Source organism: Panthera pardus, unplaced genomic scaffold (genome assembly GCF_024362965.1).
Source record: "Panthera pardus isolate Hobbes unplaced genomic scaffold, ASM2436296v1 HiC_scaffold_6, whole genome shotgun sequence".
Classification (NCBI taxonomy): Eukaryota; Metazoa; Chordata; class Mammalia; order Carnivora; family Felidae; genus Panthera; species Panthera pardus.
The window spans coordinates 20,968,091-20,980,376 of NW_026526991.1; the positions used below are offsets into that span (position 1 = coordinate 20,968,091).

The 12,286-nt window shown below is 38.5% G+C and overlaps 1 protein-coding gene across 5 annotated transcripts in view; it reads right to left on the reverse strand.

The window, feature by feature from the left end:
* The window catches only part of NR1H4 (nuclear receptor subfamily 1 group H member 4), a 74,201-nt gene that overhangs the window by 22,283 nt on the left and 39,632 nt on the right, over window positions 1–12,286 (reverse strand). For 3 of the 5 annotated variants that reach the window (XM_053895090.1, XM_053895092.1, XM_019446561.2), the window contains 2 exons: window positions 3,259–3,411; window positions 1,251–1,384 (listed from right to left, as the gene is read on the reverse strand). In XM_053895090.1, coding sequence (XP_053751065.1) covers window positions 1,251–1,384; window positions 3,259–3,411 — 287 coding nt within the window. The remainder of the gene's footprint in view (window positions 1–1,250; window positions 1,385–3,258; window positions 3,412–12,286) is intronic. The other 2 variants (XM_053895091.1, XM_019446562.2) reach the window with 1 other exon arrangement.

Genomic DNA, 12,286 nt, shown 5'->3' on the forward strand with positions numbered 1-12,286 from the left:
GTTTTCTTTGTTAGTAGTACAATCAATATTAAGAAGAGTGTGACTTAAATAATCATGGATTTTTGTTTTCTCAACTAATGGCAAATTAAAGTTCCTCCATATACCCTGTGGATTATCACAATGTGTTTAGTTAATCATCCAAGATGCTGTTCCTCTATTTTGTCTCAAGTTGTTCAAAGAACTTCTTGCAAAAGAAATTTGAGCATAAGAAAATTGTGAGTTCATTGGGAAAGGCTTCCCTCTGTTGTTCCACAGATGTGTATCCACCCAATTTTACCCATTGATAGGGACTAATCAGCAAACCTCTACTGAGTACATCTCCTTCCCACTGTAGGCCTCCCTTCTCAATGACAGGGAAAAGAAAAAGGTCATCAAAACTCAACCTGAAAAATCCATTCTATACACTGAACTAATTCTACTGGCAACCTCTTGGTAGTAGGAGTGGAATGGAGCCAGAGAAATGGAGAGCTTTCACTTTTTTACCTGATTTACTGCTATTATTTGAGTTTCTAGACCAAAGCAGGTATTACTTTCTTGATTAAAAAGAAAACTATTTAATACACAATTGAAATGAAATTCTGCTTGTGGCTGTGGCTCTAATTTTAAAGCCTCCCAACCAGATCACTGATGTGGATAACAAAGGCAAAAGAAATATAGAAAAAATTAAATTTCCTTTGCAGCCCATTGACAAGTACTTGGGACAGGCAAGGTGACCTTCCTCCAGGAACTCAACTGCCTCAATGTTAATACTTCACTAGAGGCAAAAGGCAACCTTTGCTTGACATTAGCCCGACCTCCAGGATCCTGTAAGTCTTCTTTAACATATAAAAATCCCTTTGGAAACTTCCTTTATCTCTACCCACCCCCAAAGATATATGTTAGCAATCAACCTCCAAGCATTTGCCCACTGATATACATCTGAAGGGTCTCATGACAAGGGTTTACTAGACAATATAAATGACCCCTGGAGATCCTGGACACTTGCTTACAAATTCCTTAGAGACTAACCTTATCTCTAACCCTCTCCCAACTTGAAAGTGTATAATCAATCATTTCTCATAATCCCAGTGCTGCTCTTTGTGCCCACAGGTCCTGTCCCCATGCTTTAATAAAACAACCTTTTTTTGCACCAAAGACGTCTCAAGAGTTATTTGACTGTTCACTCCCAAGCTGCAACATTTCACATTAATCACTACATGCCAGAAGCTCAGCTCCTTCTGGCTTTAGCCGACACCATTGCATGGTATTACCCTGCATGACTTAGTCGTCGAGGTCACTTGTCGCAAATCTCGACCTTCACTGTCTTCATTAATGGTCTGATCTGCATGCTGCTTCACATTTTTTCTTAGTCGTTTAGATTTACACTGAATTTCAGTTAACAAGCCTGACAAAATAAAAAACAGAGACTTCACCATGAAGTTCTAGTGGGTGTGTGGTCATGAGGCAGCTGATGTGTAGTCTGCTCACATCTGTGCAATTTGGCACAGAGCTAATTCTAGCCCTTTTGAATTTTAAGACTTGGACTTGAACAAGAAATTTATCCCTCTGTGAGTCTCACTTTCTTCACTTGTAAAACAGAAGTAATATGTACCTAAGAGTTTTGTGTAGATTAAGTATAATTGGGTCTTCTTTAAAAAAATGTACTTTATATAAAGAATTTGTAATACCAAAGCATTGTAGAAATGCAAGATATTCAGTAAATAAAAAGGGAACGACACCCTCCCTATTCCTAGTCTAGTGGACCCTGAAAGCTAGTGTTTCACAACTAATACTATTCTCATCCATGTTTATATAACTGTACCATCAAAAGCATATTCAGTTTCACATTAAACACACATAAGTAAACATGTGCTGTGTAAAACAAATGTCAACATCCTTCAGAGAAAATTTTTAAATCTTGTTAATTTTCAGAACTGTATAAATTATTGAGAACATAGAGATGAAAATAAGTCAAGGGGACTTTGAAATTTTCTTCTGAATAATTATGCAATATCATCATTAATTTACACTTAACAGAGCTATAAAAAATAATGCAAAACAATCTTCCATAGTCCCATTTAACCTCCATATTCTCCAATGTTAATGAGAAATTCCAGGAATTTCTTTGTCCAGGGCATTTATTTTACAAGATCAGATGAAAGCTCTGCATCTGTTACTGGACAAGTTTGTGTTCATAAATAATATGATAGACTTCTATAAGTGGAGTGTTGAAAAATGTCCTCAGTGCTTCCGTTGGAACAAGTTCATATTTAAGTGATGAGCAACATGAACCATCCAGTATCAAAGTAAGCGTTTCCATTGCAGGATTGGATTCCAGCAGTCATCCCTCTTGCAGTCTCTTGTTTCATATGCTAAGAGGAGATAGTGATCATCTACTATAAAACTTTCATCCACCAGAGCTGGATTATTTACACTGACCTATTTTTCCCCCTCATGCACACATTATTTCTCTGGGTCCATCCCAGTTGCTTGTACAGTTTGGGAACAATAGAATTGGAGTCACCTTCCAAAGGCTTTTATTCCATGTGGCATTCCCTCCCTGAATGTTATCATCCCCTTGGTGACATTTGTTTGTCATTTGTTTTTTGAGGAGGAATGGACCATATCTCAAAATCTGAGTGGTCTGTAGAATTTGCAGAATGAAAAATTAATACATTATATACTAGCATGCATTCCAAATTGATGAAGATTATGGTTCCTCACAAAGCCAGCAGTTAATACAGTGTCTCTTTATCAGATCAAAGGGCCAAATTATATTAAAACTCACAGTAGTTAATTTCCTGTGTAAACCTATACAAATTGGTTCAAAGCTGCACTAAGAGAAGAAGGACTACTAATAAAATGACTTGGTTTAAAACTCTATTTAGACAATTCAGAGGCAGTTATACTTTATAAAGCATTCTTAATCTTTCCCACAACTGTGAATGTTTATGCTAATTAAACAATAAGAAAGATATTAAATCACATTTGGAGAAAACTTTTAGACTGCTATCATTCTTGGAAGCTACTGTAGATTAATGCCACCTCACTCCACATATGATTCCTTGCAACAATGAATAACAAAAAAGTGTTTCAGGTGAACAAAATGCTCTTTAGCTGACACTTTGGACAATTTCAGTGGTTCATTACCCTTTTCAAGAACTTTGATGGCTTAGTAAATCCCTTCTTTAATATGTGAAGTACCATTCTAATCATGTGAGTTACCTGCCATCTGCCTCCTTAGATTTTTAGTGGAATTTAATTGCTTGATGTGAATACCTGTATACATACATTCAGCCAACATTCCCATCTCTTTGCATTTCCTTAGGCGACACTCTTGGCACTTTCTTCGCATGTACATGTCCATCACACAGTTGCCCCCATTTTTACACTTGTACACGGCATTTTTGGTAATGCTCCTCCTGAAGAAACCTGTGAAAGAAACACAGAAAGGAATAAAAAACTATCCTAACAATTTCCACTCAGAAAAACATATTAGGATTAAGGGATGCCAGAACATTTTCTCAGGAACCCCTGGCAAACACCCAGGCAATCTTCAGGTGGACTGGTGACAGATAACTTCAACTGTACTGTGACTTCCAGCAGCCTGCTGTTTTCAATCTCTATCTCAAAGATAAAGACATGTTTGAACTGTAGCCTCTCTTAGAGAAAATCTTGCTTTTTTTTTTTTAAGAATGGTTACTTTCATTACATCTTTACTGGAAGACCATTGTGTTCCAGTGAGCTCTAGATGCTGGTGGTCCGAAGGCGAGTAAGTCATCCCTGCCCTCTTTGAGTTTACAGCCTAGTGGAGGGCAAAGCCATGCAAGCAATCAAACAAGTGAAATTAGGTGTTCTTGGTCTGTGCTGGGGCAGAAGAGGGAGGGAGAATGGTCCGTTCTGGGTGAAGAGATCAGACTTGGAAGCAAGTGTTGCGCTAATCCTTGCAAAACAAGTTGCTGTTTACCAGGCAGACTGGGAGAGGTCACATTCAAGGTTTCAGTTCAGTTCTTAACATGCCCAGCCTGGTGCAGTAATACAAATGCCAACCTTGATTTAAAAGCAAACACCTCCCCTGAGATGGTGGAGCCACCATTGCCAGCCTGCAACAGTTAAGCTGCAGGTGGGGAGGAAACACAAATGCCTTTCTTTCAGTTTCTTTTTTCTCCCACTTTCTACTTTTACTCTTCATCCTCCACCTGGCTAACCATAATTTCTGACACTTCCAGACTCAAGGTGGAGTGTGAATAAGGAGAGGATTTGCGGAGGCATGGGAAGAAGTGACAGGAAAGTGCTTTCTTGGCTGGCTTGTGCCCCGCAAGTTTCTGAAATTGACTCCTTCTCTCTTGGAGTTGGGTTCTTTAGAGAATGCCCACCACTGGGATCCATTCCTTTGCAAGTCCTCAATGAGGACAAATACATCTCTATTCTAGCCCAGGGCTTCTATCTCCTTCTTCCGCATGTAGGAATTTGGCAATTCACCACCATCCTCTGTACTCTGGGTCCCTCCATGTTGCCTTGTCATGAGCTGATGATAATGACCCCGTGCCAGCTTTTTTTGGTCCAGCAAACTGCGGGGAGGAGAAATCTCTCCCACTTACCCATAAGCAGTCAGCCACCATACCTCCTGCCCTTTCAACTTCTCAGGTGAAAGTCAGATGCCAGTCTCCTGTGTCCCTCAGCCATAAGGGATACGTATCAATCTCCTCAAGGGATCCTGTTGAAGACCCTTTCATTGCGCCTGGGGCAGGAGGGCCTCCTTACTGTATAGATTACACCTGAGAAGGGTGGGACACATTCTCCTAATTCTCACAAAAGTACCATACTTTCAGTGGTGGTCCCCAAGGCAGACATCTGTATCCCATCTGCCCACTCCTTTGCAATGGGGAATGGGATCTATAGCACACTAGTCACATGCTCCAAAATCTTTAAAGAGTGTACTCTAGAATTTCCAACTCCTGCACACTTCATACCTCAAACTAGGTGAGGTTTTAACCATTTCTTGACTACTGACTGCAAGATGGGCTCACTTTGGATGTAGCAACTAGTGCCAAAACTGAGATAGCAAGAGCCTTTCCTATTTTAACAGACTGTCAGAATAGCTAACATTTATTAAGCACTCACTAGTTTTTGTTCTATTTCACCTGTATTTAGTTATTTAAACTCCATATCAATTTTATGATGAAGATAATATTATATGTCCCCATATTACAGAATGTGGGAAAATGCACAGAGAAATTAAGCATTTTGACCATGATCACATGGTTAATAAGTGGATTAGGAGGATTCAAACCCAGGCAGTCATGGACCAAAGGCCACACTCCCAACCACTATATCATAATTGTCTCCCTTAGGTTACAAGAGAATAGAATAACAATATTAAGTACCTACCACCTGAAAGCTACATTCTCTAACCTGGGAGACGTCCAGATAAATAAGACAACCCTTGTCCTCAGAGTTTCCAACTTAGAAGACAGAGAAGAAGTACATTTACAGCATAATATAAGATAGAGTGATAGGATAGCTAATTAAGTAATAAATAATTGGAATGTAGATGAAAAAGTGATCATTTCAAGGCCGCATTATATGCTTATGAACATACTGTCACATTCAGAGGAGGCAGCAATTCCATCACAGACATGGAGATTTGTACATTTGTTATGACAATTTTTCCTGCAGAAGGCAATAAAAATTTCTTCTAGTAAAATAAATATGACAATGTCTCAACACCTAGAAATCAAGTGTCTTGAGAGGAAAAGGCATTATAGAGTCTAGGAATGGCCCTGATTAATTCCAGTTAGGGGAAATCAGAGAATTCAGGAAGGAGTAGAATTTGAGCTGGATGTTGAAGAATAAGTAGAGTTTTGAAACATGGACTGTGAGGGAGGAAGCACAGTCTGGGAAATGAGAAAAGGCAACAAGTTATGGAAATTCCAGGGAAGAGTGGATAGTCTATTTTGGTGGAAGGGTAGAATGTAGGGAGAATTAGTGAGAGGTGGGTGAGGGCATGTAGTGGGACAGAATATAAATGCCCTTTAATGCCACAATTGAGTCTTTACCGTGCAGAAAGAGAGAAACCATTAGAGGATTTTGGAAGAGGGTGTGACCTAATCTCCATGTTGGGAAGAATCCTTGGTGCAAGGTGAAGAAAAGTGGACCAGCCCAGAGGTTATTAGTGCCTGAACTGGCTGGAGGGTGAGAAAAGAGAAGAGGAAAGGGAGGAACTCATGACTTGGTAACTAGTTCAACATAAAAACAGAAGCAGAAGGAAAAATTAGAGATAGCAAGGTTAAAAAAAAGTCATAGACTTGCTTGTGAAATTGTCAGCTGGTGTAACTTTCAGTAGGAAAGATCTTACCATTTTCCTAAATGTCAAATCCAACCACACAAAGTCTAAAAAAAGATTTTGTGCTTCAGATCAACATTGATATTGGGAGTGCAAATACCAAAGCATGTATTTTAAAAGAGACTCTAGGCAAGGGAAGGAAGGAAGGAAGGAAGGAAGGAAGGAAGGAAGGAAGGAAGGAAGGAAAAATGTATTTCCTGGTACCAAATAATTGAGCTCAATGACCATATTAGTCGACCTGAGTCAGTCTTCCACAAATATTCAGCCCTTCCCAGGAATGATTCAATTTAAAACCACCATAGATACTGATAGCTCAATAGTTAACAGAAATAAACCTCCTTATTCCAAGATGAATCAAAGGAACAGTGCTAAGACAATTCTGCAGGTTTTTTTTTTTAACTCTGGTATTAACTGAGAAAGAAATCATTATCATCTCAATAGCTGAATTAATTAGCTTTCACTCTTAGGTGGCAACACAATACTATCATTATATCACTTAAATATGGGTACATATACTATATTTATACTTATGCAAATCATCCATACACATACCTCTGCCTCTATCTTGTGCATATTTAACAATGCCCAGAAAAGTCATTTGAAAATGAATGGAAAGGAAATTCACTGAGGAACAGAGGCTTCCTGGTAATGAAAGATGAATAGACAGACCTGGCATTGCCATCTGAGGAATGTGTAGTGCTGGGGGATTCCTGGAGAATGTCTATAGGATAGTAAAATGGATCCCTCAAATATGCATAATATTGCACATTCTGCTTCTCTGCTTCTTTATACAGATATAACTCACATACCATAGCCTATTCACAACTCCTATATACATATGTGTAAGTGTGCACACATATGTGCACACAGTGCACATGTACACATCAGACTCTAGTGACAGTAGCTACCCATTACTTTGAAATCAATAAAATATTGGCTGTTTAAAACTTTGAGGGTTCCCACACGTTTTACACAGCAACAAATGCACAGAGCTGAATAACTAGTGATCTCTACATCCAATATGGCTTAAATAGAGTCAGGCTTTAGGTCTATCTCGGCACACTGTAGAATAACAAGGACTCCTCCACCCTCTTATATAGAACTTACTTTGTATCAGGCAGTGTTCTAAACACTTTGCTTATGGTGATTCATTTACTATTCATAACAATCCTATGAAATAGATTCTATTATTATCTCTCTCTCATAACTAAGGAGACTGCGTTACAGAGAGATGAAGCACTTGCTCAATGTTCTACAGATAATAAATGGTGGAACTTAGATCTGAACCCTGATAGGTTCAGTTCCAAACTCTGTGTTCTTAACCCCTCTACATTAGGCTGTCTTTCTAGTAAGGAGTTCATATTGCTAAAAATGGTCTTTAGACATTAATCTCCCCCAATCCCACACCAAGTGTTAAGTGCTCCATGGTTTCTTCTCTATATCCAAAACTGTTCAAAACACCCTATTCCCCTCCTCCAACCCAGGTGTCTTTTCCACCACAGATTCATTATTAGGAAACTATGCATTGGCCACAAACTAGAGAGGAGGGAGCCGATATAAAAAGGTAAGCTTTGGTGTCCATCACACAATTTCTTAAAGATCTCAGTGCTTCTCCTTGAGCTGCTTGCTGAAATTTTTAGAACTTGATAATAGACTCCTGATCACCTAGTAGGAGCTGTTTCAGACTATTATTTTTGAAAAAGCAACCCTCACACTTCTGAAATGAAATTGATGAAAATTATTATTTTTTAAGCTTTCTTTTAATTCATTAGTTAACATACAGTGTTATATTAGTTTCAGGTGTAGAATACAATGAGTCAACACTTCTATACATCACCCAGTGCTCAGCATGACAGGTGCACTCCTTAATCCCCATCACCTATTTCACCCAGCCCCAACTCCCTCCCTTCTGATAACCTTCAGTTTGTTCTCAATAATTAAGAGTGTTTCTTGGTTTCTCTCTTTTTCCCTTTGATCATTTGTTTTTGTTTCTTAAATTCCACATATGGATGAAATCATATGGCATTTGTCTTTCTCTGACTGACTTATTTCACTTAGCATTATACTCTCTAGCTTCATCCACATTGTGGTAAATGACAAGGTTTCATTCTTTTTATGGCCAAATAATATTCCATTGTATATATATCTATACACCACATCTTCTTTATCCATTCACCTATTGATGGACGATACTTGGGCTGCTTCCCTATCTTGGCTTTTGTAAATAATGCTACTATAAACACAGGGGTGCATGTATCCCTTTGAATTAATGTTTTTTTTTTTTATTTTTTTGAGTAAATACCTAGTAGTGTGATTACTGGATCATAGCGTAGTTCTATTTCTAACTTAAAAAAAATTTTTTTAATGTTCACTTATTTTTGAGAGAGAGACAGAAAGTGAGCAGGGGAGGAGCAGAGAGAGAGGGAGGCTCAGTATCCGAAGCAGGTTCCAGGCTCTGAGCTGTCAGCACAAAGCCTGACATGGGGCTTGAACCCACAAACTGTGAGATCGTGACCTGAGCCAAAGATAGATGCTTAACTGACTGAGCCACCCAGGTGCCCCTATTTTTAGCTTTTTGAGGAATCTCCACACTGTTTTCTATAGTGGCTTCACAAGGTTGCATTCCCACCGACAGTCCAAGAGATTCTGTTTTCTCCACATCCTATCCAACACCAGTTGTTTCTTGTGATGAAAATTATTATTGACTAGTTAATGCTAATAGTAATTTTAAGTTTTTCCCCCTTTAATCTGTTGGGGAGCCATACACAGGCAAAAAAAATTCATCTGACTTTTCCAACACTTACTTTTACCAACTACAATCCCTACTGACTTTTTTTCTTAAATAAATTTTTTAAAGGACTGACTTTGAATTACTTGGGGAAGTTGCCTAACATCCTTTCAAAGTAGTCAAATCTACAAACAACTTAGTAGCCAAAGGACATGCATCAAACTTCTATACTCCCTTCAGTCAAAAATACCACAAAGTAAGAAAAGTTCATGAAATAGCAGTCTCTAAGAGTTAGAGTACAACTCCCTCAGTGTATCAAAAATGTTGATGAATCTCTGAAAGCTAGGAAACAGAGTAAATTTATGAATAAACATTGCCCAAGACAGGTGAAGAATGTAGGATTAGGAGTAATGGAGGAAACTCCAAGTTCAGATACAAGATGCTCATGGCCTACAAGCATTCAGAAGGAGTCCTGTCCTAAGCCAGGAGTTAGCTAACCACAACATGAAGGGAAAATTCCACCCCTTGCTTATTTCTGCATGTGCTGTAACCTAAGAATGGTTTTTACATGATTAGCAGTTGGAGAAAAGAATTTTGTGGTATGTAAAATTTTTGACAAATTTTAGTGTTCATAAATAAAGTTTTATTGGAACACAGCCAAGCTCATTCATTTATATGCATGTCTGCTTTCACATTACAATGACAGTCAAATAATTGTGACAGAGACCTTAGTACACATGAAGCCTAAAATATTGACTATCCGGCCCTTTACAAAAAGTTTGCCATCCATCTAAGCCATGGATGGTAGTAGTATTTGCACGCAGTCTCAAGCAATGATATAAACCAGAGTGGGAGGGCGATGCTCAGGAGGAATGGCCTAGAAGACAAGGACTGAAACATTCTATCCAACACACATCTTATCCTCCCTCCAGATTGCTAAAAGCAGCCTGCACAAACACAAACAGCTTCCTCAGAGGGGTGAACAGGGAATCTCAGAGACTCCTTAATGACATGACTGTCCTTTCTAAAGTCATTTGAGAAGTGCCTTTGTGGGAGTTTGCCTGGAAGGCAACTCTTGAGTCTATTCCTCCTTTCACCTTAACCTATTAATAGAAGGTACAGGGTCAAAGTGTAAGACACTGCAAGGCAAGCTTCCACAAAGGCCCTTCTTAAATTATATATTTTAATGCTCTTGTATATCACAATTAGAAATGAAGACACTTAGATGCTTCATTATTTTTTAAAAGTGATATGACTAGTGATTGTCATTTCTATGTGTGCAAGGGGCTAACAACCCTACTTAGTTACTCAGAGGATGGTCTATTTTGGGGTGCCTGGGTGGCTCAGTCAGTTGGGCATCTGACTTCGGCTCAGGTCATGGATTTCACAGCTTGTGGGTTCGAGCCCACGTTGGGCTCTGTGCTGACGGCTTGGAGCCTGGAGCCTACTTTGGATTCTGTAGGATTCTGCTCCTCCCCCACTCACTCTCTGTCTCTCTCTCTCAAAAATAAATAAACATTTTTTAAAAAGAGGATGGTCTATTTTGTACACAAGTGAGTGTTGTTCAATGATTCATAGTTGTGAGTGCTTTGGGAAAGTATATTGGTGGAGAACACCAGGAGATCATTCTGTCAAATGACCAATGGGTTTAGATTCACCATCATCTAGATTTCATTTGGTTTTCTCTTTGTTGGTGTGTTTTTTCCTTAAACACAGAACCAACTTTTGAAACACTCATTTTCCTTGCATATGCTTTAGTGTTGAATGTCTTCAGAAAGTCACTGACAAAAGGATACAAGGAAGGACAGCACAGAGGGCAAAGTATAGCTCAGGAGTCCTGGAGATTTGACTACCCATTCTACCCCAATCTTTTATAGCTGTGAGGCCTGGACAAGTCTCTGAGTGTTGGTATCTTTATTCGCAAAAAGGAAATGATAATACCATCTACTGGAGCCATTATAAAGATAAATGAAATAAACAGTCTATAACAGAATGCCATAACAGAAACAAAGTCATTATTTTCCCCAATTTGTTTGAGCCCATTAATGTATATTTTTTCAATAATTTTAGCAATGTTAATATGAAAGGATAATTTATTGAGTGATTCCCAAGTATGCTTTGTTCTTGCTCCTGTTGTTTTTTGGGGTCTGTTTTTTTGTTTTTTGGGTTTGTTTTTTGTTTTGTTTTTGCTGCTTTGATTCCTCTCTCTCTCTCTCTCTCTCTCTCTCTTTTTGCTTTTCTTTCCCATCCCAGGAGGAGAAAAGATAGGTAGCTATCTTTCTACATTTACTTAATAAAACAAAAGGTAAAGTCCCTCTCTAAAAAAAGAGATAACTGTCACATAGAGTTTTTTTCAACCCCTCATTGAAAGGGTTATACTTGATCATCTCAAAGATGATAGAGGTGGAGGTCAGCGCTTTTATTGGGAAAATGAAGGGAGGGGTAACAATGCTCTGCGTTAGCTTGCTTTTACCATCTTTAAGAGCCATATAGACTCCAAGGTAGGCAAACTCCAGGAGTTGAAGGCTTATGCCAACTAGAGGGTTTTTTTAGTCCTACTTTCATATTTACATATTGCTTATGTATTTAGTTTAAACATTTTTCCTTGTTTAAATGTAATTTTTGTCTTAGGTTTGTCTTGCATCATTGCTATATATTTATTTGAAATTTCCATTTTTGCCCACTGGAAATCATCATATTACTATTTAAGGATGTTCTTTTTGATACTATTTCGTTGCTTTTATATTTTTTAATCTTTTTTTTTCTTTCTTACTGTTTTCTCTTTTTGTCTATTTTACATAAACTGTTTCCTTGCTTTGCTTTAAAATGGTGATGAAGAGAACTGGAATTTTGTCTGTTTTGTTCACCATTGCATCTCCTATGCTTAGAATAGTGCCTGGCAGGGGCACCTGGATGCTCAGTCAGTTAAGCGTCCAACGTCTGCTCAGGTCATGATCTCACGGTTCGTGGATTCGAGCCCCACATCATGCTCTGTGTTGACAGCTCAGAGCCTGGACCCTGCTTTGGGTTCTGTGTCTCCCTCTCTCTGCTCCTCCCCCACTCACTCTCTGTCTCTCTCTCTCTCTCCCAAAAATAAATAAACATTAAAAAAAATTTAAAAAGAATAGTGCCTGGCATATGGTTGCTGAATAAAGAATTGAATTAATGAATTCAAACTCTCAGGAGCTGGAGACTTAACTAATTAATTAATAGGAGGAGAGATAGTTTTGAAG